The 27,494-nt window shown below is 34.1% G+C and overlaps 2 protein-coding genes across 3 annotated transcripts in view; one reads left to right on the top strand and one right to left on the bottom strand.

The window, feature by feature from the left end:
* LOC113228846 (myotubularin-related protein 13) overlaps positions 1 to 13,232 on the bottom strand; it is a 106,477-nt gene extending 93,245 nt beyond the window's left edge. Inside the window, exons 1-2 of one of the 2 annotated variants that reach the window (XM_026462262.1) lie at positions 13,044 to 13,232; positions 12,892 to 12,953 (exon numbers count right to left, since the gene is read on the bottom strand). In XM_026462262.1, coding sequence (XP_026318047.1) covers positions 12,892 to 12,946 — 55 coding nt within the window. In that variant the 5' untranslated portion in view covers positions 12,947 to 12,953; positions 13,044 to 13,232. Of the gene's footprint in view, positions 1 to 12,891 lie in introns of both variants that reach the window. The other variant, XM_026462261.1, reaches the window with a different exon arrangement.
* Positions 13,233 to 13,804: 572 nt separating this feature from the next.
* On the top strand, positions 13,805 to 18,296 carry LOC113228847 (ras-related protein Rab-33B-like). The gene is made up of 5 exons (XM_026462264.1): positions 13,805 to 14,013; positions 14,109 to 14,228; positions 14,518 to 14,667; positions 16,443 to 16,556; positions 17,426 to 18,296. The coding sequence occupies exons 1-5, from the start codon at positions 13,813 to 13,815 to the stop codon at positions 17,504 to 17,506; spliced, it is 666 nt and encodes a 221-aa protein (XP_026318049.1). The 5' UTR covers positions 13,805 to 13,812; the 3' UTR covers positions 17,507 to 18,296.
* Positions 18,297 to 27,494: the final 9,198 nt, after the last annotated feature.

Raw genomic sequence — 27,494 nt, 5'->3', positions numbered from 1 at the left:
GCACGCACGCACGCACGCACGCACGCACGCACGCACGCACGCACGCACACACACACACACACACAAGGAAATGGTATTTTACAAAAACTAGGCCAAAACCTGGCCAAGCACTATTTTCTAATGCCCAAACTTCGGAGCTATTCTAGTTTTACGGAAGTTAATGATTCGATTGTTGACCCCTTTCATTCCAACGTGTTATTTGGCATTGCAATTTTCTCGCTCATCAGTTCGCTACGGCAATGAAATATGTTTAAATATAAGGTTAATATTCGGTAAAGGTTACGCAGTGTCATTCTATATTTGAATTATCGGATGTTATTCTTAAAAACGTGCACATCAGAACATCCTAACCGTAAATAGCCGACCAATTGAAATGTTACTTTAACTATTCAGTCATAAGGTAATAATTCAAAGTAACGATTCACCGGATTTCTCAAAAGGAATTTTCGCCTATTTCCATAAAACGAATAACTTCGAAGAATGGACGCTGTAATTACAAGTAATGAAGTTGTTTTATTATGCGCACAGCCCAGGAACGGAATTCACTGCCTGCGGCTGTGTTTCCGAGCACATACAATCCGAGTACATTTAAGGTGCGACTGAAGGCATCTTCAGGGCGACCTCGTTCCATCGTAGACCCTATCTTGACTTCAGGACTTGATAGTTTTTGATACATTTTAAAGTTTTTATTCCTTTTAAATTTATATTCTTCTTACCGTTATGTTTTTGTTATTCAGTTGAATGTCATAAAAATCGCTAAAATATACGTTCCCAATAATCTTAAAGGTTAAAATTTCTTCCCTTTCTCCCATTCAAAGATAATAGGCAGGCGTCTCAGGCCGACAAGCAATTTACATAAACTTAAAAAGAGTAATTAATATTCGATATTCAATGATTTTTGTGAAATTAATCTTATATTTATCGAGTGAAGAAAAACGTTCACAGATTTCTCACAGATGGCGCTACGGCAAAAAGTCTCAACAACCCAAAACAAAGATCTGCAACAAGCACATAGAGAAATTCGTAAGGTCCGATTGTTTCGTGGCTTAGTTGGCATAACGTCTGGTAGGGTTGGCTAGGAGACCGGGATCGGAGGATTTTTTTCTAAGTATTCGATTTTTGTATTGATAATTATAACAAACTAGTGAAGTAATTTCACAAAAAAATAATTTAATATCATGATGATGAAACATCCTGACATTCAATAAAAACTTAAGTAACTACTATTTTAATTTTCACTTTAGTACTGCAATGAAAATTCTCATATTCCCCAACATTCCGCACTATGCGTGATGAATTGGTCACTCTAAAACAGCGACAGATAAGAAAGTTTTCCTCTCATATAAAGAGAGTATAATCAAGCATTCACAAGAGCGGTGGTAACACAGAGGGTTGCTTCACAACTTTTATATACCTAAAGAGAGTATAATTTACACATTCTTAAGAGCGGTGGTAACAAGTCATTTTCATTTGATTTATTGCACCGTATAAAATTTACAAAGATCTTAAAATATAAGTCCTTGGTGGGTTGCCTGTTAATTGAGGTTATCAGCGCAAAAGTGGTGTAACCCACATTTAATTATATTTTTCTGCAATATAGCTGCCATGCTTACGATAAAAACAGCATGTAAACAGTCTGTATGAATTTGAAACATACTTACTGTTAATATTGTACGGCACGGTAGATTGCTTTAAATGATAGTAATGGACAGACAGCAGCACATCAAGTTATACATTGACGGATCCTGTTCCGTGGCACTGGAGGCGATATTTCATTTATATAATAATAATAATCGCGTGTCGCTTCCAGCACAAATGCAGAAGGCGATTTTGTTTCATACGGCACGTATTGTAGCCGGTTCTTGAATCTGAGTTCCTGACCCCGGCCGACTGTGCCATTGCTGGGGAATACCACCCCTCCCATTGAAAAATTCAAAATTATCTTTTAGGCCTTGGGAGAGGCAAGAGTCTAAAATAGATATTATAATAATAATAATAATTAAAAATTAATCTTTTGGGCCTTGGGAGAGGCGAGAGTCTAAAATAGATATAATAATAGAGGAAATTAAACTATTTTTTCGGATTTAAATCGCGTATATTTGTTTTGTCAAACAAACCAACGTTTCGGGCCCATTACAGGTTCCATGGTCACGGTTGACTGACCAGTCAAAGAAATAGTTTCGTTTCCTATGTATGTGTAACAATCGCGAAAACCTAAGAACTGAATAATAATAATAATAATTCATTTACTCGCGTCAAATAGGGTAGGGTACATTATACATGTTGACGGTAAAAATTTTTAAAAAGCAGTAAACCTATTCGGTCTCCTTAAATAAAAAAAGCATGCAAATGCAATAACCAAATAATACACGGATAGATTAAGACTAAATGTAAAAACAATAATTAGACAATAAATTGATAAATTACTGATTTAACACAAGATTTCATAATCGTGTATGTCATAATTTAAAATAAATAATAATAATTGTAAAGAAAAATGTATGTATCAATTAATTAATCTTTATATTTTATAATCATAATCCATAATCAAGATACCAATCCGCGATGCCGGTATAAAAATATTAATACGTAAGTATCTACTGCATTTAACAAAGGTTACTTCAATATAGCACGAGACTACTGTGATTAACACCTTATTTTTTTCAAACTATGTTTATAACCTGTAGGTATAACTAAAATAATAAAGTAACAACCCTACGCTTCGAGTGCACAATAGGCAGGAGTTATTTTACTTGCTCTTATTATACTATGCTAGTGTTATCAGTGTCGTGAATTTCGAGATATTTTTATACTTAAGTCACTTCATTACAGAGTATTAAAAATAAACCAAGGGCTCTTACACATAAACACGATACGACGTCGCGTCGTGGATACGACGCGGCATCGTATCGCGATGTGGCATCGTATCGTTGAAATCTACGAGAGGCAACGTAAGAATTCACGACACGACATCGCAACATGCCACGACGCACTGCCGTGCGTCACGTCAGATGACTTTGTATTCTTCTGATGTTTTGTCCCACAGTACAGGACGCTCCTCGACTAGGGTTATTAAATAATCAACCTCAATGTTATTTGTCATCTTTGAATATTGAGTAATAAATGAATGCGGCACTGGGGAGCGCACCGTGAGTTTCTACGATACGACGTCGTGCCGTGTGTCGTGTCACGTTGCGATGTCGTGTTGTGAATTTTTACGTTGCTCGTCATAGATGTCTACGATACGACGTCACATCGTGAAACGATGCCGCGTCGTAACACGACGCGACGTCGTATCATATTTATGTGTAAGAGCCCCAACAGTCGCTTTCTACTCTCTAGCAGACTCTAGTTACAGGGAAATGGCAACGCTGTAGAGCTTAGTATAACCTATAGGGATAGTATGACAAGGCGCGATTTGTGCGAAAGCGACCTAAACGCGAATTTCAGAATTTTTTGAAAAAACAAATATCGACCCCTCCGACGTAAAGTATCGTATGTCGAAATTGCCAAGTTTACAGGGAAGCGTTTTAAAGTTCTGAATTCACTGAAATGAACATAACACGTGACTTTTTTAATGCGACGTTTTATTCGGCAAAGCTTATTACTCACATAGAGTATTATAAAATCCTAGGTATCGGTGAGATGATCTATGGTGATCACTCTTTCAGTGAATTCAGAACTTTAAAACGCTCCCTTGTAAACTTGGCAATTTCGACATACGATACTTTACGTAGGAGGGGTCGATATACGCTATTTACACCCGAGAAAATAGTTTCATTTCCTATTATTAATTTATTTGCGAGAACACAGGTTGTATACAAATCGAGATGCAACAACATAAGTACAGTACAAAGTAGTAGCATACGAGCTTCAATATATTTGTTCAATAGAACAAACTAAGAGAAACACAGTATAATTTTAATAATATGATATGGGCGTGCACACATGAATTTAATAAGTCAGTCAAACGCGGTAATAGTTGCATCCGTTGAGACCATATAATATCAAAGTACATTGCGTGGTATGTATACGAAGTTTATCTAATTAGGTCTAGGTTCTGAGGCCAGCGTAGCATGCTCATTTCTATTTAGGACATGTATTGAATTCCCTTATTTGAGAGTGAAGTGGTAATAAACTTAGAATATAAATGTCAATGTCAGATATGATTTACTCATATCTGACATTGATATCGTATTATCTTGCGTGGTGGCAAAATTGGAATGTCCTGTGATTGATATGTGATTGTCTATACGAACTTGTCGAATTCGAGCGAATTTGATGATATAAAGTGGATAGCTAGGAATTTTGCATGATGCATTAATTGCTGTATGATATTGATAACAACTAGCAGTAACTATAACTTAAAATCAGGCCATTACGGATTGCAAACAGCAATAATCCGATTTATTTGTATATCATACTCTGTTCCAATTGTAAAGTGGTTTTAGCGTGTATGGGGACATTACACGCGTCAGGATGGTCGAGTGCAAGGTCCCACGTCGCGTGGCTACTGTTTGCATTCGTTATTTATTTATTTAAACACTTTATTATACCACAAAGTAAATTACAAATTTTTAAAAACATTTCGTTATATATGTTTTCATAGACAACTATCACTTTAATGTTAAATAGCCAATAGGGCGCGCTTATTTCAATTTTATCGCGCGCGTCTCGACTATCATGCGTAGTCATGCTACGGGGGCTGGTTTCATTTATACAAACAAGAACTTGAATTTTGGTTGAAAACTTTTTGGTGCCTTCGGTCGACTGTTGCGCGATGGGTATTCGATGAGGAGTTTGCAGGACCACGATTCAGAACTCTTCGATATTTTAACCTAATCGTTAGATTGGATATCGTTCTCGAATCGAAGGGCGCTTTCAGAGCTATTCAGAACATTCGAGTTAAACGTTCGATTTGGATTCGGATACGATATCGTTATCCAACGCGTTTACGGAGTTAATCGGTGAAATAGATTATAAGAAAACTTTATCTTTTTATATACATTTTTAAGACTTTAAAGGCCTAAAATATAAGAATGCATTAGTCTTGCATTAAAATAAATTAATAAAATTGAACAAAATCCAGACTTTATTAATAATAATAAGAGATTTCCATATTATATTCTTGCTTTGTAAACAATAGGACGGTCGGTAACTTTCATTCGATAACTGTGTTCTGAAAACGTTTGTAGCCTTTGCCGGTCGAGAAGTTCGAGTAATCGTACGGGTGTGACGTCATTTTGGTTCGGTTTCAAATACGACAGTTTGACGTTCGATTCGGCTGTTGTGAATAAAAATGAAAAGAAATCGGTCGACAACTGAGTTACCGTAAGGTTCTGAATTGACCTATATCTATGGAATCGACCGCCAGATTCCATTTTTAGCACCGGTTAATATATTTGTTTGATTATAGTAGCTTCCGCTGGCATGTCTACATAACACAGTGTTGAAATTTATATCGTTTGTTTTAAATTCAGTTCACTTTTTAACACTGAATCACTCTATCATGGCCAATTGTAGAGCATGTTTTTGAAGGCAGTTGGAAAATAAACTATTTCATTATTTAGCACAATCAACAAGCCATACAAATGGTACAGCATTAAAATATTGCCTCAATTAAAGATCACCACAAGGTGAATCAATCAAATACAAATTATATATATATATATATACATATATATATATATATATATATATATAAACTTTTTAGAAAACTTAGTTCTAATATTGATTTTTTACCACCGTGATATTCATTCATATATTTTTGTGAAATAGCTCCACTAGTTTCTTACAAACTCTTACGAATTCTTCTATTGTATTTGTTACAGAACTTTGTAAGTTTTTTTCGGCGTTCTGTTAAGAAGTTAGGTAGATTGAGGTCTGATCTCGGAGTTTAGGATCATGTCAAAGTCAATGATCATTTATAGGTAAAACAAATTTACACTTGAAAACGTCACATTTACATTACATTACATTAAGCTACTGCTCGTTCACTACGCTGATTTCCCTGAGAAGAATGAGCAAGAAACTCTAGGGATTGCTCTTTTCAAATAAACTTAAATGCTATGAAATACACTTTGAATCAAATTTGTGTGGATTCTGGAGCCGTGTCGTCGCTCCATACATCTGTATCTAACACGTAGTCTTCAATTTTGTAATATGACTTTTCAATCAAAATATTTTTAATGTAGTTTTTAAACTTAGGAAATGATAATCTTAATATATGCTCCGGAATCTTATTGTAAAAACGTATACAGTTCCCCATAAAAGAGTCGTTTACCTTGGTTAAACGAAATCGGGTGTCATGAGTTTGGACTTAGCTCTAAGGTTAATATTATGGATATCTTCTTGCTTAATGAAATTATGTATATTTTTACGGGCATATAAAATATTTGAGTAAATGTACTGTGATACCAGTCTCCTTAAATTTTTCTCTGTAAGAAACACGAGAGCCTAGACGGTACACAGAACGAATCGCTCGTTTTTGCAATACAAATATGGTTTGAATATCTACCGCTTTACCCCACATGAGAATCCCGTAGGATATTACACTTGGAAGTAACTAAAGTAAACTAGTCTAGCAGTACTAAGATCGGTAAGCTCACGTATTCTGCGGAATGCGTATGCAGCGAAGCTTAATCTGTTGGCCAGGGAAGATTCCCAAAATTCTAATTTCTTTACCATGAGCGCATGTATGCATAGTACATACAGGTTTTGAGACTAGGTAATTGGTGGAATTCTCTGGCACATTGTTAATATTCTAAAAAATTACGAAACTTTCGGCCCGTGGAAAATTTTAAACGTGTTATTTAAGAATCGATGCTACCTCTGCACGAATTCAAAATTTTCCCGCACCATACAGTTCATTTTGTTTGGGTCGAGCGGCACACACAATGGCATTATAATTTCTTTTTCACAAACGAAATTAAAGCCAGTTGAAAAATGTATATAAGTGTTATGTTTAGTTCAGTTGATATAAAAAAAAACATTGTAGCCTAGGACGTAGCTCAGGTCGCGTAGCGAGAGGTACTTTATAAATATAAACTGGGATTATCTTCAAAATTATATATTTATTGTGTTTTTCACATATTCACTTATGGAGGCTACTTCTAGATCTGCCAAGATGTTCTTCTTTTCTCTATCCTATTTTTTTAAATACATTCTAAACACAAATCTATATTCATTCAGCCAGTACTTGTACTCATAGAGTAGAGCCTAGACTACAGTACCTATATGCAAAATACTCATTGAATACAGCGGTTTTCTTGTAAAATTTCGAGATAAATTCGAGTTTTTACAGTGAAAATTTTTAGGAATCGTGTTTTCACACCAGTATAGGAATCAGTATTTTTTCCAAAGTGATTGATTCAACCATTGACTTACAATTATATGGACGTCGGGTCCGCGCTAAAAAGTGTCCGCACTTGTAAGGCGCTAAAATCGTATACAGAGCGCGACACTCCGCTTTAGTCTTCATTTGTTCTACGGACAGCGCGATGACATAACAATTTAAATTTCGAATAGGTTGACTTGGGACATTTTTTTCGTGGTTTTTGTATTAGACCCGTCGTCCATTTATTTGTAAGTCAATGGATTCAACACTTTGGCTGTTATGCGGAATCAACCAAAGCCATTTGAGGTTGTTTAGACTCTTAACGGGAATCTAACAAACCACGAACTTAGAGATATTAGTGTCTACTTACATCGTGCCTAAAAAATTAATAGGTTTTCAGTATTAATATCCAAATAAGTATAATACTTCGTTTGGCGCTCGTAAAATTCCGACAATTCAATTAATTTAATTCCGCATTAAATCTTTTTTGGTACATAAATCTGTCACTTAAAGGCGTTTTTTATAAGCCCTAAAACCAGTAAGAAGGCAACGTCCGCAAATGATGAGGTTCAACGTACTTGATTGACCTATATAGGGCTCTGAGAGGCGTCGGGCGCCACCCTCGTAGTGTAATCAAGGGAGAATTGTTTATCTCGTAAGTACTCTATAGAGGTTTGATTGATTGTGTATGGGTACACACCATTTTGGTACATAAATAACACTCATGTACAAATAAAACAGTAACTATGAAAACCGAAAAACAATCAGATGGAATAGAAAGAAGAAAGAAAGAAAGAAAAAGTTTCAACTTAAGATTTATAGAAAAGAAATTAATGATTACAATTATAAGCTGAAATTGATCTAACTCAGCATAAATCACAGCTTAACTGCTGTAATGCTGGTTTTCAGTTGTAGCCGCTAATAGACATTAAGTAGCAGTAGAGCTCCTTGTGAAAGAATTCTTCCAGGGCAGTACTGCCACCGTACCTATAGCTGCCGCCCTAATATGAGCATTACTGTACACACTCAACATAGCCCCGCACGAGGGAAATCCTGTGTTGCGTGTGCCGTGGACACACACATAGACAACCACAAATTACACCCAAAGTCACGAGAGAAATAAATGTAGTCCATACTAATATTTCTCCCGGCCCGGGAATCGAACCTGGTACCTCTGTGTGATAGTCCGGCGTGGTAACTGTTTGACCACGGGGGCAGACTGTGTTCCGATTTTGAAGGATAAGGGTGCTGGTGAAATTACAGGCACATGGGACTTGTCAACTTATGTCTCAGTCTCAGATCTTTGCGATTTACAGCTCTGAGTGGCACATAACAGTTGCTATGGATAGGCGTGTCGCATACCACCAGGCGCATGACTTGTTCGTCCCTTCACTAGATATTATTAAAAAAAAATTAAATTGTTTCATTACTGCTAGTTATAAATTGCCATTGTGGTCCACTGTTTCTACTATAAGGAAATCAAGCAAAAGAAGCAGATTTTATAATTAATAAAAAAAACAAGGCAATACCGTCAAAATTCTGCCAGGTTATTTAATTCCTCTATTTAAATTCATTGTAAATACTATAATAACTGCCTCGGTGGCCGAACGGTAACCATGCCGGACTGCCACGCAGCGGTCGCAGGTTCGATTCCCGGGCCGAGAGAAATATTTGTATGGCCTACATTTATTTCTCTCGTGAGTTTGGGTGTAATTTGTGGTTGTCTATGTGTGTGTCCATGGCACCCGCGACACAGGGTTTCCCTAGTGCGGGGCTATGTTGATTGTGAGCGTTATTACTATAGAAAAAATTTAATTAATTTTGGTATATTATTATACTATTACTATAGTATTCTTACTATAAGTACTATATAAGTATGGTAACTCCTTTTATACACAGCAGCGCGGGTTATGTACGTGTATGCTCGCCGCGCGCCGTGTACGGACACACACATTCGCATATTAAGGAAAGGCGCGCGGAACGATCAGCACTATGCAGCGCGAGTGCATCGCGAAATTATGTGAAAGTGTGCGTTCGTTCGTACACGGCACGCGGCGCGCGCGCACACATACGAACCGCGCTGTTACGTTTATATGGAGTTATCATACTCGTCTTATTATACTATGCCATTACTATTATTACCTGTTTATATTATTTTAGGCCTTATTTATTATCTAAAATTTCAATTGAAGGACATCCATAGTCATAAATAAATTGAAAAAAAAAAAAACAAAAATCTGCGACGTTTTTGTAGTGATACAGATTTTAAATTCTGTAAAAAATCAACACTGTAAAAAATCTGACTTATCATTAAAGACAAACATAAATTTATTTTGTATAAAAATTTATATAATATTTATAAAATTTATATGAATCTTAATAAATAACCTTTTATTTACATATATGCGCCAGATTATCACAAACAGTGAAATTATTCTGTGTTAACATAACTTTGGGTCGTATTCTAGAACTCTACTCAATGCTCAAGTCAGGACTTTAGTATGATTCAAAGCACTAGAAATCATATGGCAAAATAACTCAGAAAAACATTGCGATTGAGTTATTGTTTACCTTTCTAGGTTAGCCTGCTGCTCTTAAGAGCGAAGCTCTCGAAATGCAAAAACAAAGACAAAACAGGGTTATCATCAACCAATTTACAAGTTCCACTGCAGATTACGGGTCTCCTTTCAGGCGAGGGTTTAGGTCATAGTCAGCCGCACTGACCCTACGCGGGTTGGGGACTTTATACGTTTTTCGGGGGTTGTGAACTTCTTCGACGTACCAGTTTCATCACGATGTTTTCCTTCTCCGAATAGGTCATAGTAAATTGCAAATTAAATTTCGCACATCAATTCTGGAGAATTCATATGCCCGGATTCACGGGGTCTGCCTGAATTCAAACCATTAGGGCACCACGGCATCAACAATCCGCATAAACAGGGTGCAACATTTTGAAATGAATCAATTTATAACCAGCATTAATCTGATACTTCATAATAATTGATTGTCAATATTTATTGTGATTGCTATGCTGGTATCAATTTGTATGGAATATATTTAATACACGAAACTTATTGAATTACACAGGTGTTTCTAAATTGTGGTACTTTAGGAAATGAAACTATTTTTCCGGATTTAAATCGCGTATATTTGCGTTGTGTGTATAGTTGTGTCGCGCGTATTGACTGGGTTGGGTTGAGTCAACCGTGACCATGGGACCTGTAAAGGGCCCGAAACGTCGGTTTGTTTGAAAAACAAATATACGCGATTTAAATTCGGAAAAATAGTTTCATTTGCTATGTGTAACAATCGCGAAAACCTAAGAACTCGATGTGGTACTTTAGTTAGCTTTTATATATTATGTATATAGTATAAGACATATGTTTAAACATATAAGTTCTACATAAGCCAGAATACAAAATTCTACCAGAATTAGGTAATTAGCTAGGCTAGGATTTGTGGAAATTCAATTTGAAATCTAGTGTGATCAGTAACATATTTTACAAATATGTATGTATATACAACTACGAAAACAGTGTAAAGCATTATTAGTCCTCCCACTACTATTTTAAGCTTGCTAAATAAGGCAAAACTTGTCACAAAATATTACAAAATATTACACATGTACACACACTCACACATTTATCTGAAGAAAAAAATGATATATAAAATAGTGATGTTTATATTGAAATACATATAAATAAAATGAGACACAAGGTATGCATTTTTTTAAATTAGCTTTTTGTTTATGTAAATAAAAAAACTGGGTTAGAATTTGAAAGATATTTAAAAAATATATGTTTCCAAGAACCATTATGGTTACGTATTGGACAATGTATTACTGAGAAAATTAGCATTGCATTTACAGGTACTAAATAATTGTAATTAGACAAGCGTTTGGGATGAATTAGAAACTCAAAGATCAAGGTAACTGCAAGGTACTTTAGCAGTCATGTGCATTATTTAAGTTTTTTCGCTGTTTAAATATAGGATTATTTGTATAAAAATAAAAACCAACCAACTGAACTTTCCCACAATTAAAACAAAAAACCACAAATCAAACAAAAATCGAAAATATATTGGCTAGAAACCTGGTGTCCCTAAGTCTATGTTAATTTATGAGCTAACATAGTATGGACTCCAGTCTCTTTCTACTCAAACTCAAAAATATAGTTATTTCTATATTTTATTTTTTTATGACACCAAGTGACAGGATGAACAAGTCATGCTTCTTCTGGTGATAAGCGACACGCCTGTCTAGCACCGTTGCAATGCCACTAAGAGCTTTAAATCACAACAATCTAGGGGCACTGTTACTCCGCTTGTCACTCCGAGACATAAGTTGACAAGACCCATGTGCCTGTAATTTCACCAGCACCCTAACCCTTCAAAACTGGAATGCAATAATGTTCACATCATTGCTTGGAGGCAGAAGTAGGTAAGGTGGCAGTAATTCCCAAGATGAACTCTTCCACAAGGAGCTACTGCTATAAAAATTTTATTTTGTTAGATCAGTCAGTCATTTCATTTCTTAGTTAGCCAAATTTCTATGAGAAGAACAAACAAGAAATATATTATAATATTTTTTTAAAAATCATACTTAAAAAAAAGGTATTCCATGTTTCAGACATTACAAGGTAACATAAAACCATAGAGAGTAAGATAGGTTTTTTTTTCCCCATAAAGCTGAGCTGGAATGTTGTGTGACAAACACAATGTTGGGTAATAATCAAAAAAGATCAAATGATGGAAATTCTTCTATAAAGAAAATAAAATTAGGAAAATAATTTGCAAACATTTTTTTTTTTCGAAATTGTATAAAATACATTTTTGCATGACCCAACACTAGCCTGACATACTCATAATTATTGTAAAAAGACTACCTTTACCTACTGAGTTTACTTTGCTATTTATGCAGTTAGTTTGTAGAATTCAAAATAAAATAAAAATATTTTATCATGTGCATTTCAATATTGTAAAGATATCATCTTTTTTAGTTGCAATTTAATAGGTAGTTAATGAGTTCAATAAGCCCACATTGGTAAGCATAATAAGCACAACAGTTATCTATCAATCCTATGTGTCATTGAACTTGATGACTCATTTGTTAAATAATAATAGTGTTGAATAAATTATAACTCCTTTTTATATAATAAAAATTAGACTGTTTTAGAAAACTTAAAGTTGTATTATTTTAAAGTTCTTCAAATAAGTGATATTTAATGCAATATATTTTTTATTTGCCTTTGTTTAGTTAGTAGCACCAATAAAAAAGGCAAGTCTAGTAAATTCGGTAGCAACAGCTATAACAATGTACGTAAATGTTTAATTCCCGTTTAAAGAAAAATAACATTTAGGATTTTTAAAACTGACTGGTCTATTAAAGTTGCTACATGACCAAAGACGAGAAATTCATTGTTCCGTGAACAAAACCTAGGTATTTTATTATCTTACTGATAAGAAAATTACTTCCAATACATATACAGGTATTTTGTGGAATAAAGTGAGAAGTTTGTAGAGGATTTTTACGTAAGTATTTTTGGAAGGATACTCACTTTCTTTTTCGTGGTCAAAACCCACAATAACGAAGTAGTCCACGAGTCTGGACATGGCAATCCTACGCCAGCATCCGAACAAACACCGCAAAACACTTTTAATTCAATTACAATTCACATATTTCACTAGGTTTGCACACGAAAAACTTTACCTCCCCCATGTTCATTAACACACAGAAATTCCGTTAGGAAGAGGATCCAGACACAAAACGCACGAGCCGCAAACTTCACGGAATGTAAACAACACTTTCATTTATCGTCAGCTCAAGAATTCTAATTACAATTTACAAAGACGAATGTCTGTCAGAGGTTATGGACTATACACCCTGACGAATCTATCAAGGGCGAAAATATTTACATTCGAACAAAATATCACTATAAAATTTCCTAAATACAAAGTAAATAACGATAAATTTGTTCTAATATAGAATATATTCTAATTTTATCGTTACAATCGTCTGAAACCTACACTCGTTCGACATTTCTGAAAAACTACTAAAAATTACCATAAACCTTGCCAACTCGATACTGGAATTTTTACATAATAACTACTAGAAAATAAATGGCAACATTGTGAAATGCACTCTTATAAGAAACAAAAGTGTTATAGAAATGAGAAAAAGAGTCAACTACAGCGCACCACCCATGTGTAAGAAAGAAATAGATAATTTTCTTTAGCGTTTTCAAGTATTCCTAAACGAAATTTAAAATGTCACATTATGTGCTATGCGGCCGATTTGAAAATACTATAATTGTACTTTATCTCTCTTTCTTTATTCAATAAGTTACATACGTAAAAGCGAAAAGGCAATATTGTAATACTTCTTGTAAAATTAATAACTTAAAAGTTGATAACCAAAATATTGATATTTTTTTGATAAAAAATTGTCCTTAGTTCTAGTGAAATTCCGCCCTAGAATTATGACGGAGAACAGCAGCCAACATATACCTGGGTTAAAACAGAAGAAAGTGTTTAAAATTATAGTTTTAGGTGATTCCGGCGTGGGTAAAACTTGCCTTACTTTTCGCTTCTGTGAGGGGCAGTTTTTGGATAAATCTGAGGCTACAATCGGTGTAGACTTTAGGGAGAGGAATGTGCGTATCAACAATGAAGAGATAAAGGTAAAAAACCCACCTTGGCAATAAATTAACTTGATAAATAGGTAATTTTTTAAAAGTTCCTCATATCATATATTTTCACTAATAAATTAATATAGCTTCAGTTATGGGACACTGCAGGCCAGGAGAGATTCCGAAAGTCCATGGTACAGCATTACTACAGAAACGTCCATGCAGTTGTCATTGTTTATGATGTCACCAAACCAGAAACTTTTCATGTAAGTTTTTGCTATAAATTGAAGAAAATAAATTGATATTCTTCCTTAGAAATAGATTAATAAATTATTAGCCATATCATAGCTGTTTTTGTAGGTCATAAAATAGATATTTTGAATTCTAAGGTCCTAATACTTGTCTACCTCATACAGTCTCAAAAAATTTAAAACATTGCCAAGTTAATACAGATATCTGATCTAAAATTCATCTGAGCTCTGTCCACAATACGTAGAAGCGTATCACACTTCACTTAAACAGCTATGTATGTATCTACATAAGTATATTGGTTAGTCCATAGCAAGCTGGATGCAGGAAGTTGAGTCGCATGGGCTGATGACGGCACCGCGCGTGCTGGTGGGCAACAAATGCGACTGCGGCACGCCAGTGTCGCGATTGGCCACGACCTACGCACAGCGCCTCGCCGACAAATATGGAATGCCTGTAAGAGTTCACATCAATCGAGTTTCTGTATATGCATGTGTCTAGTGTAGAGGTTATCAAACTTTTGGCTGGTAAACCATGTGTCATATTTTTCTGTTTTGTGTAGACTCTTTGCCTTTCTAATATTGCATTTTTTTACAAATTCAACGACTTCAAACATGTGTTTACAGCTGACACAGTGCTAGCTATGCAAAACTTTATAAAAAAAAATTTAAGTTATTTTTTTTATCTGAAATTCTTGTTTCTTGTGAACTGTTTAAGAAGTAATTCATAATACGTATATTATAAAAAGTATTATGTATTTACACAGCTACTAAGTAATGCGAATTATTCCATTCCATATGGCAAGTCAAATTTTTGGTCATAACCTGACCAAATCAATCACCCTTATTGGCTCATTAATGGCTCATAAACCCCCCTTTTTTTCGCTGACATGTTCACCTTGTGAGTTGAAGTGGTCACCAAGATCATAGGCCGCTTTGGGTATCATCAATCTATTGCAATACATTAGTATATAACATAAATAGTCAATGTACAATAGAAGATAACAAAACTACAGCTGGGAAGATATCCTATTGGCTGAGATTGTTATTCTTCATGTAGTAAACAAACTACTCTGTAATTATAACTGCGACCTTTGTGGTACCATTCCAGATAGGATGAATTTGGAAAACTAACTTTACTAAATTGTTTTGGTCTGGGTGTTCTGAGTAGTGACCTGAAGATGGATATTACTTAAATATTACACAAAATAATAATAGTAATAATAATATCTTTATTAACACTTTTGCCTTATAATTAGTACAGAGCAGCAATTTTATTATTTATTTAACAAAATTTTTATTGGTATAGATATAACGTCGCACAAAATATAAAATAAGGCGTACCAAATTTAGAGATTCTGTCTCCTAAACTAGTCAAAGACTGTATCTTAGGAGGCAATGTTCAGTAAGGGGTAACTTTTACATAAAATCAAAACTTCTATTGAATCCAATCATTATAAAGTATATAAATATAAGTGAGTCTGTATGGTTATGGTTTACAACTATAGTGATAGGCATGCGTGTAACAAAAAAGAAAAAAATTCGATTTTATAATGTCTAAAAGGGTAATTCTAATGAAGAAGTAAGAAAATAAAGAAGGAAATGAAATATACTTCGTGACCTATATAAATAAATGGACGTGTAAGGGTGTGTAAGTGTATGGTGTGTGTTCGTGTGTGAGTGAGAGTGTATGTGTATAAAGATTAATTCAATTCAAGTTAAGATGAAATCAAGTTCAAGTTTAAATTAAAAGTAAAATTTACTAATTTTATCAATTTAATAATTACAATCAAGTAGAGCTTCAGTACTCGTGTAATCAAGAGTCTTTAGCCAATTTTCCAATTTAGATTTAACTTCGTAATTGCATAATGTCACTACTTTTCGTGCCATAGTGCTTATATTGATTCAGTATAAAATGTTCAATGTATGTCAATTATTGAAATCTGTCAGTCCATTGTTGATACTTCTCTATGGAAAAGCAGTAGACGGCTCCACAGAAAGTATTTTCAAATTGCACAGTAAAGCCCATAGTTGATTTTTGACATCCATATTGCAGAATAGGGTATACTGTACTATCATATTCTAATATTTAATTTTACGATAAACACCGTTACTGTCCATCAATGGGCTAGCTAATCCATATACTTCATGTAATGATGGTGAAGACTGACTATAATTTATTTTATTTTATGTAAAGTGAACTGACATTGTAATTTTTTTATTTATCAACAGTTGTTTGAAACGTCGGCACTGTTGGAATCGGAGTGCAACACAGTAGAATCAATATTCATGACACTGGCCCACAAACTCTACTCCAAGCAGCCTTTGCGCGTCATCAGTATTGAAGTAAGAAACTAATTTGCTAAAAAATTATACATGAGAGAAATATCTGAAGCCGGGTACTCACTGGCGAGCTGTAACTGTAACCATTGTATATTATGTTACCAAAAATCATAGTGTGTACGTGATTTGCGAGCTTGCCGCGAGCGAAACGCGTGCAGTTCGTAGTGGGCCGACGAAAACCAGGTACTCATTCTAGCGAGTGAAGACTGTTTCACGGGTACTGTATCAGTCATGTTACAGTACAGGTCAGTAATAAATGCTTGGCGGTCAGTAATAAGGCTGCGATGTATAATTGGTAAACTGACCAAGTTTTTTGTATTTACAAATTGAACTTTGCCTAAGGTTGTGAAAAGTTGTTTGTTAAAAGCCATGAAATAAAAGTAATTGTTTATTAACTGACTTCACAAAAAGCAGGATGTTCTCAATTCATCTGTATTTTTTTGTATGTATGTTACGCGATAACTCCGATACTAATGAACCGATTTTGATGATTCCTTTTTGTTGGAAAGAGGTTACTTCAGTAGTGGTCCTATTAAAATATGAAGAAAATATTTCACCTCTAAGGGTGGCAAACTAGGGGATGAATCTGGTTTCGTGCACTTTCCGGTAACCGATTTAAATAAAACTTGGAAAATGGATGTAATTCCACGAACTTTTGAGGTCGGTTTTTAGTACTCTGTACTGAGATTATAATGTCACTAATGTAGTCCTGCGAGGTTGTTAGCATTTTATAAATAATCCTGTGTATAGTATGTCTATTGGGTTAGGGATGATGAAAAGACAGATGTACCTCCTGCACTTATAATCACAAGAAGTCACAACTGGCATGTAATATTGACACTACTGAATACATTTTAATTAATCTGTTTCAGGGCGAACAAGGTCCAGGAGTAGTGACACTTCCTCGGCAGAAGAGCAGGCTGACGCCCACCAACGACTGCCTATGCAGCTAGGAGCTATGCTTACACAGAGTTTGACGAGCCTTATATGGACAAAGTCTAAATATACCCTCCAGTATCCACCATCGATAAATATTAACTGATAACTATACAATATTATACAAAAATAAAATCAGGTGGTCCATAGTGTGATCATATGCACGTAGATTATAAAACAAGACTAATTTCCTTTTAAAACCGCCCTATGTCATGTGCGTGTATTAAAAAAACGATAATTATTATTTAAACTAGATTTATATTGCTGAGTTAAAAAAAAATTTAAGTCACTTTAAAAAAATAACACCAATTCGACATTTTTTACTAGATGGCGTAGTGAACGCTGAGATTGAAAGATTACATCAAGTTCAATCAAACAGTGCATTGATGTTTAAAGTTATTGCGAAAGGCACCATTATAGGTTTAAAAATAACTCTACTTCGCATATACAGGAAAATAGGCTTACTTTAAAACTTGGTTGGCAGTGAAGATATAATATTATAAATCGAAACACACTATACCTGTCTCTACTGTCCCATCCTATCGACAGAATTGGGTTTCAGCGCCAGTGATGCCATTTTAGAATTATTATTTATAATATTATTACCCTAAAGTTTGCGATAATCGTGCCATTACTTCAAGTATATAGAATATTATCAAAATAATTTTTATTTGGCATCGCAGTCTACGTAGCTCAGTCGGATTATCCGATTAAATTAAATATATGGCTACCAAAATAAAGAAAAATAACTTGCCTCATAATAATATATATATATATAAAAATCAATATCACCATAATTTCACATTATTATTATGATCACCACCTTCATTCTTCTGTAAAAATGTACTACAAAAAACAGTTTTAAACGTATTGTCCTCAAACGTGACGTCATAACCTTGAGCCATGACTCATTGACCAATATAGTAGACGTCTAGTAAGTATATAATATTATAAATAGTAAAATAATTAAAACCACTCCTACAAATTGTGTTAAATTAAAATTTTATTTCCTAGTACATTTAAACTAGATTCGACGCAGCGGGATTCAGGGAAACAATTACCATTTTCTACCATTACCAAAACCTCAAACAATACTTATTTTTGAATTGCACTTGAAATTGTCACTGACTAAACTATACTACTCATTCGTGAGGCAGAATCCCCTGAGATTAATGAGAAGCAACTTAATAAACGTATATATATATATATATATATATATATACGTTTATTAAGTATACATATTGTATGTATATATTTATACAATATAACATAATATTGTATGTATATATTGTATATATATATACAATATGTATATATTATTTACAATATATTTTGAAATAAATATATTTCAAATATCATACATCAAGATAACCTGCAAGAGCTAAACTGGTTACTACCATGGATTTTTGCCATCCAAGCTGTGTAATAATTTATTATTTATTTGTTGTGCATTGGGCTATAGAGCAATTAACTTAAACAAGTATCAATTAATTTAGAAACTCAAAACGTAATAAAAGTAAAAATTAACTTGTGTCGAAACTAACTATAAAAACCCGCTATTTCGCTGTATAAGAACACTTAGTGGATGTAAAGTTTTTGTTTCGCTGTAATTAATAGTAAATTTTTAATATGAACCGAATACTTATTATACGAGTAGATTTGATGTAATAGCTCTACCAGTATTGAAACCCATTAACTGTCAAGAATATTATTATTAATCATACCTTTCTATTTATTGAACATTTCTTCAAGACTACTATAACTTAAAATTCTATAATAGTATTATGTTGATGATGAAGGAAATAGCTGGATTTCACAATAAAGTTAATTTAGTTTTATTAACTCAATGGCTTAAGATATAATTCCGATAGTGAATGTGCATTTTATGATAGAGACTATTTAATATGTTATAAAGATTCACTGTAAAAAGAAAAACCATGACACTTTTTAAAGAGCGCCTCACACTGACCATTAACCGCACATGTTTGCATTTAAAAAAAAATCGTGTGAGCAGTGTGTCGCGCTCGTGAAATGATTTAACTAGAAATTATATTTTTATGAAATGTTGTATATGAAGTAAGGTATATTTTAGATTTAAAAAATTGCCAAAGTTCATAATGTAAACAAATAATTTGAGAATTGATGCATGAGCGGATTTTTTTAAAACTCGCTCATGCATCTAAATTTTAAAACAATAAGAAAAAGAAAGTTGTAAGTTGTGAGGGCACACGATATCTGCACGGGAAGTGCGTCGCGTATAGAAAGCTTTTTATAAATACCTGTCATACCGCAACGTTTCAATGGCAGCTATGTAAATAATTTGTGTCGGTTTGGAATATCAATTGTCGATATGCATTTATGTGATAAGTACGTCGCGTCACAATTAGTGGCAAAGATATGCAATGGAAATATGCCAAAATGATACAAGTATGGCCTAGGCATTGCTGAATTTGTAATATAGTTGCAGAGCGCATCGAACGGGGCAATTTCAATGTGTTACGTAATACAGGATTGTTAGAGCAAACCCTGGAATCTTGTGTGGCGGAAAAAGAAAAAGCACGCCAAACGCTCGCAAAGCTTTATGGATAATTGAAAAAAGACATGACGGCCAGTCAAAATAATACTTAATCTTGCAGTGTTGTTTACGGTGCGCTCTCTATAGGCAGATTTTAAACTTGAGAAAAACAATACCGCACTTATCGTCTTTCTCCTGACTGAATGTTGTTTTTAAGCATTTTAAGCAAATTTTCAAAGTTTTACCAATGAGTTGTGTTAATATGTAGTAGCAGTAGAGCTCCTTTTGAAAAAGTTTTTTCAGGGAAGTGCCACCTTACCTATTTCTACCTCCGATGGTGGTGGTAATGGTGCTGGTAACATTACAGGCACATGAGACTTGTCTACTTGTCTCAGGGTGACGGGCGCAGTGGCAATGCCACTCAGATCTTTGCGATTTAAAGCTCTGCGTGGCACTGCAATTGCTATGGAAAGGCGTGTCGCTACTACCACGACCCACGACTTGTTCGTACCGTCACTCGATCTCATAAAAAAAATTAAAAAGGTAGGTGATTAATGGAATTTGCTTTTGACAGCTGAATAAGTCGAACGTGTCACCACCATGCTTCTTAGACATCGTTCTTATTGATACAGAATTGCATTAAGCCGGTTAGGAATATCTTTATGTAATAAGAGCGAAAAAGACATGCATTTCGTGTCGGCGATCCGAGCGGAAGCGAAATTTTAAACGTCTTTTCGCCCTTCATTTCTCAAATTCTTTTATTTCTTTGTGGTACAAAAAGTTCATATAGAATGACTGTGATCCGCCTTGCAGCATACAAATTTTCATATATTTTTTTACATACACACCAGTGGTGAGGCGTGAAAATTGTCCTTAGTAAAACCGGAGCAAAACAAAAAACACCTAACTTATTGGCACACAAGGTACTAATATACTTCATTTCACTAGTTAACTTATTCTACACATAAAATTTAGCACACAATGTAACATTTGATATGTTGAAAATTTTATGCAAACTGGTGAAAATACAGTTACATGGACGCCTCGCCACTGATACACACTCATGCAATAATTTGTATACAGTATTCATGCCATAGTTCTGACCGGATCATGCAAATTCCGTATTAACAACTGTGGTGTCTCCCTTAAGTAATTAGTGAAAAGAGGGACGATATATCTGTTTAACTCGTATAGTTACGCAGATGTTGCGAGTACAGGAATTTAGTGTTACGTGACGTTATTAGCGACTGCGATACTCAATCTATGGCGTAAAGTGTTTGTGTTTGGCGAAATGCACAGCGCGCCCTGACGGTCACACGAAGAACTAAATATGCCATGCTGAGTTTATGCGGTCGTTAGCTACTCGTACACTGTAAAGTCGTGATAGAAATTGAAGCCGTACAGTTTTGATTTATTATTAAATACTTTGAAAATCTACTTATTAAATTAAGTCATTATACTATTTAAAGAGAATAAAAAAAATAATTCTACATTGTTATTGTGATAGTTTTATTTCCCTTGGCTTTAACTTGAAAGTTGATGAGTTTCATAAAGCCTCAAATAAAGATGTTATTTTTTTAAATATAAAAACTCAAAAATAAAATATTTATGAGCTTTTTTAGGTTTACCTTAATACGGGCCTGGTATACTGAAGACACTGGTTCGACTCAGCGCGGAGCGTCGAGGTGAATCGGAGAAATTTTTCGTAATACGCGATCTTTGTATTAATAATTATAACAATGTACATATTTTTTTTAATGGAATATCATGGTAGTAAAATATTGTGATATTCAATAAACTCGTAAACATTACTTTAAACGTCGTAAATTTTGTTATTAATATAATAAAAAATCATTCATCTCTTTTTAGAGGATCCCGAGGAATCCGACATCTATCTATTTTTTGCGTTTCCTGAAAAGTAGGTAGCGTTTCCTAAAAATAATTTGTGAAAGGGCAGCGATGATATGCCTGGTCACAATTTCAATATGACAACGAATCTAATTCTAGATCTAACCTTGAATAACCCGAAGATGCAGCTTTCGCGAAACAGATGCGGTACTGTATGTCATTCTTTTGCCGTACGTATTAAGTAAAACTACCCTATCCATTCTTCTTCTAACTTCTATTCCAATTCCTTCAAGGTTAGAAGCATCAAGCTGTGGAATTCTCTGCCTAAGTCTGTTGAGTCTTTCAAATCTCTACTCAAAGCTCATTATCTTGCATTCTAATTATTATTTTCTCCTATTTTTGTTCTTTTGTGTTGTTATTATTATGTTCTCTAAAATCCTACTTTCATTTTGTGTAATGATATGTATTTTTTTTGTTATTTATGTATTTTGTTTAAGTATTTTATTTATTTATTACTATTATCTTGAATATCTATTTTAGACTATTTTTATTATTATTTTTCTCTTTTTTTTCATTTGTGTATGTGAAATATGTGTTTGTAATACGTATTCTGTTGCGCCCTCGAATAATTATTATCTCACAGTTTGTCCTGAAACCCGAAGGTTGCCTGGATCTGATTGCTACATAGCAGTAAGGCCGCCTGTTTTACCTGGCTTTTATTTTTTGTATTTGCTCCAGTGTGCAGCATAGTAATTTATGTGACTGTTACATAATGAAAAGCATTATAATACGAGTGAGGGTTTATGAAACGAGCCCACAGGCGAGGTTCATAAAAAACATCTCACGATTATTTTAATGCTAAATTATGTACAGTTACATACACTGCTTTATCTACACACATATTATTAGCTCTCGGTGGTGTGTTTAGGAACCGCATGTTATGACTGGCGAAATGGCGGCAAATAAAAACTTTTATCGCGCATCTCAGTTTTGGAGCGTAGTTTTTATTTAATTCAGACTTAGATCATATTGGTTATATGCTCTAAGAATTCAGACAAACTAGAGTCGGCCCCAACTATCATATCGCTCGATATCAAGTAGCGTATGAAATTAGTCAAAATTGTTTGCTATTGATATTTCATTTCGAATAAAACTTAGTCTCGACTGATATTAGAACTGAGGTCGAAAGAAATTGTTTTGTTTTTCAGAGATGTTCGAAATTTGAATGTCATAATTATTATTTTTTTTAATTTATTAAGGCTTTGGCAAAGCCATCAGCCTAAACATGAAGTTTAATTATGTCTCTGTAAATATGGCCGCCACAAAGAGGATAGGCAATTTGAGGCGGCGTGCTTGGATTGACTCGGGATTCCTTAAAACGGGCCGATACGGGTATTTTAGTTCGAGATTCGTATAATTTCGCGTTTTAATCTTCAATTAAGGCACAATAGCACTATCCTATTCCACTTTAAACTAGATTTCACAAAATAATTGAAAGTCAAAATAAAAACGACACTTTTCCCTCCAAAAGGTCCAGAGCTAATCTTGAATGTCATAATAAAATCGAATTCGATGTTATTAAGAAGCAATAATAACATTTTCACAGATAAAAAATTTGTTCTGACAAAACCGTTTGTCTTTACGCTGGCCGTAATTTGCGGTTTTTGAACACATAGAGTGTTTATGATATGTGTGTAGTTAAAAGAATATTTGTATTGTATTGTAAGAATAATCTCAGTACAGAATACTAAAAAACCAACCTCAAAAGTACGTGCAATTACATATAATTACAAAGTTTTATTGAAATCGGTTACCCGAAAGTGCGCAAACCCGGATTTTTCCCCTAGTTCGCCACTATACGGGACTTGACACAGGAGATAATAAAAATCGGTTCTCAGTCCCACTCATAGATTTAGATACCTATATACTAAATCTTTGGCCTCGCTACTCAAAGTATATTGAGAGAGAAAAACGGCTTGAGTTGGAGAATAGCAAAATCATGAAAATCGGTTCACAAATACCGGAGTTATCGCGTAACATACATACAAAAAAAAACACAGTCGAATTGAGAACCTACTCCTTTTTTTTAAGTAAAGCGCTTACTGAATTTTGTTTAGTTCCTGCTTTTTGCGGCCTTTTATTTTATATATTTATCCATATGATTCAAACTATGACCCATATTATACCTTAAAGACTAACCTACATAGCTAATGCATTCAATAGGTGCGTTGACAAAGGTATTTTTCCCGATTTGATGAAATACAGCAAGGTTATTGGCTTTATTCAAAAGCGATAGGAAAGTTGATCCTAGAATCTATAGGCCTATTTCAATTCTGCCAACTTTAAGTAAAATATTCGAAAAGGTTATGTTGAGTCACTTACTGTCTTATTTCGGTAGGAATTACATTTTTCATAGTGAACAATATGGGTTTACTAGTGGTAGATCGACTAGCGATGGTGGTAGCGCTAATAAAATATATATTTCATGCTTGGGAAAGGTCCCAGAACGCTATTGAGGTTTTCTGTGACCTCGCAAAAGCATTTGATTGTGTGGACCATATTACTCTTATCGAGTTCTTAGGTTTTCGCGATTTTTACACATGGGAAATGAATCTATTTTTCCGGATTTAAATCGCGTATATTTGTTTTTTCGGTAGTCAACCGTGACCATGGGACCTGTAAAGGGCCCGAAACGTCGGTTTGTTTGAAAAAACAAATATACGCTATTTAAATTCGGAAATATAGTTTCGGAGAATTATGATTCAAAGTGTATTTATTCCATAGCATTTAAGTTTATTTGAAAAGAGCAATCCCTAGAGTTTCTTCCTCGTTCTTCTCAGGGAGATCAGCGTAGTGAACGAGCAGTAGCCTAAAAAGTAGCTTAAAAATGACGTTTTCAAGTGTAAAAATTTTACGGAATAAATGATTATTTGACTTTGACATATAAAAACTAAATAACTAGATTAGTTATTTAGTTTTTATATGTTTACACTTCCATCCTCTAAGATCTACTTTTTTCCATCCTCTAAGATCTACACCAATTGCGGTTGTCGTGTCGACGTGTGGTGCAATCTGGTGCAGCCTCGCCACTATTAATTTTGAAACAATGTTTAGAAGTAGGTTAATTTTCCGAAAAATTTCAAATACTGGAAATTATTCCGGAAAAATTTCCCAAAAATTGGAAGAAGTCGTATTGTGTTCTACTTTTAGAAATATGTTTTGAAGTTTTATTCAGTGAACTTCAGTGAATTATAAAATAAAATTAGAGTAGCTAAAAACCACTTACAGAAAAACAAGATTTAAAATGATTTCACACTTGCGGAAATTCTGTAACTTCAACCAGAGAACAAAAAAGTAAGAGTAAGTTCTCAAATTTTCAATTTCTATTGCCGATAAATATTACGTAGTGAACATACCTAATTATTAACTAGGTAATGATAAACTTGGACACGCAATTTCAAATACCTTGGTTACCTTATTTAAAACCTGTCCAAAACACAATCTTTTATGTCTTTGTTAATATATTTTTTAATAAATCTTCAATATTATTCTTCTTAGTGAATTAATGAAAAATAATATTATATCGATATAAATACCTAAGGAACATGTGTAATTATTAGGATAAAAGATAACAGATCCGCTTAAGAATTTTCGCTATGTTGCCGCTCTGACCACGTAACGTAAATTGTACGAGAAAGTGATGGGTAACCCTATCACTTCACGCACACATTAGCGCAGATAACGCCTTGCTGTATGTAATAGTAGTAGGTAAACAACTTTCGACCGTTGTATGGAGTGTCTGAGCTGTGCTTCAACTTTTAACAGGTGCCAACGTCAAATGTAAAAAATTAAAGGAGAAATATCTGCAAAAAAAATATTTTTTTTAAATAGAAATTTTTCCATAACCCAACACTGAAGCGCAGTCGCAGGGCCACAGTCGCGCCATGCGAGCGCCACTTTTGCAGACTACACATTGTGTAAAAAATAGTAACGGCGGCGCAGCTACTGCAGTGCTTCTACAACCATCTAATCCGATGGCACCCTCCCTTATTCTATAAAAAAAAACTACGAACATGTGTGTTTTATAATCACATTTATTGAATTATATTAATTTATCATTACAGAACGCGATACAGGGAACGAGATGTCGCCGTAAACTACGCGAAACTTTAAAACTATAATACAATAACATCTTTTCATAACATTTATAAGCTTTTTGGGAACTATGCAGGCGTATTAGCTGCATGTAAAGGCTGATATACATTAATTTAACTAGTTGGATTCACAATGGACACTGGATTGACAATGGACTGAGAGACTCCTGAATCAAACCAGCATTAAATACTGGATAGAAATGAAACGGATTTAGGTCATTCGATTGCTAGTGCAGCGTTACAAATTAGTGATTCTTGATCCAGCTACTGGATCAATGTCGAGGAGCCATAACTCTGCCGGAATTTGCAGAGCGAGTACAAATTATTTTTAAACGGCTGTGAACGCTTTCATTGTGCACATACAATTGAATATGGATTGCGTCAAATAACGCGAATAAAACGCCAATATTTCTCTGTAGCTTCGGCAAAGTTAAAGAGACTTAGAACTGATGTGAAAAACGCATCTTGCGCGTAATTGGTGTCAGTTTAGTCTTTTATTTACATTCGAAAAACCAATTGAAATCTGGCAACACAATTTCGTGTCAACACGAAGAAATATTAATTTAAAATGTAGCATGTCTATGTCGTCATGATAGCATTGCAGTGATATGATGGGCCCATAATGCCGTTACGTTAAGTAGGGGTTCATCTTAAACGTTTTTTCTTTGCTTTTGAAAATATTCAAACGTGCTACCAAGTAATGTGTAAATGAGCATATATTTTGTATATTACATACAATAACGTACAACATAACTTATTTTGTAATTTTGTACATTACATACAATAAAGTGCGACACAAATTATTTTGTAATATTTGATATCTATATTTTTGACAACTAGAAATTTCAAAAATAATCGTCCTGTTACGCTCATTATTTTTTACTTTAACTAATTGAGCAGTTCCACGTTTCTTTGTGTAGAGAGCACACTATTACTCAGCCGAGAACAAGGTGAGATGAGAATATGGTGAGTTGAGAATTTGGTAACCTGTTCACAAAGCTATTTTTGGACTAACCAAAAGGAGTTTCCTAGAACTGGCAAATTTGCGCACAAATAACGTTTCTTTCATATAGACATTTAATATTACCTAAATTTCGTAGTCTAAGCCGTGGCTTTATTACATAAAATTATTCTTATTTACAATTACATCAACGTATTGAATTTATTTCGCAATGGCAAGGATTCGAGCTATCTATAGGATGCTTTTAATTTGAAATTCTACAGTTATTGGTCAATTTTTAAACTCTTTTTTTGATAATTTCGAAAGACGTGTAGAAAGAAAGTATTGACCATAATTATCTAATAGATATTTATTTTCTATTGACCAAAACCAATGAACCAAGTCTACATTCTTTGCTAAATAAATTAACAATCTGTGATGTTAATTACTGTCGCTTCCAAAATTATTTTCCTTACATTATCGAAATTACGAGATTCGAATTACTAATTGTAATATTAATTTTTAAGTATTATTTATACCGAAAATAC

Source organism: Hyposmocoma kahamanoa, unplaced genomic scaffold, assembly GCF_003589595.1.
Source record: "Hyposmocoma kahamanoa isolate Upper Pololo Valley unplaced genomic scaffold, ASM358959v1 244, whole genome shotgun sequence".
NCBI classification, from domain to species: Eukaryota; Metazoa; Arthropoda; class Insecta; order Lepidoptera; family Cosmopterigidae; genus Hyposmocoma; species Hyposmocoma kahamanoa.
This window is presented reverse-complemented; position numbering and strand designations above follow the sequence as displayed.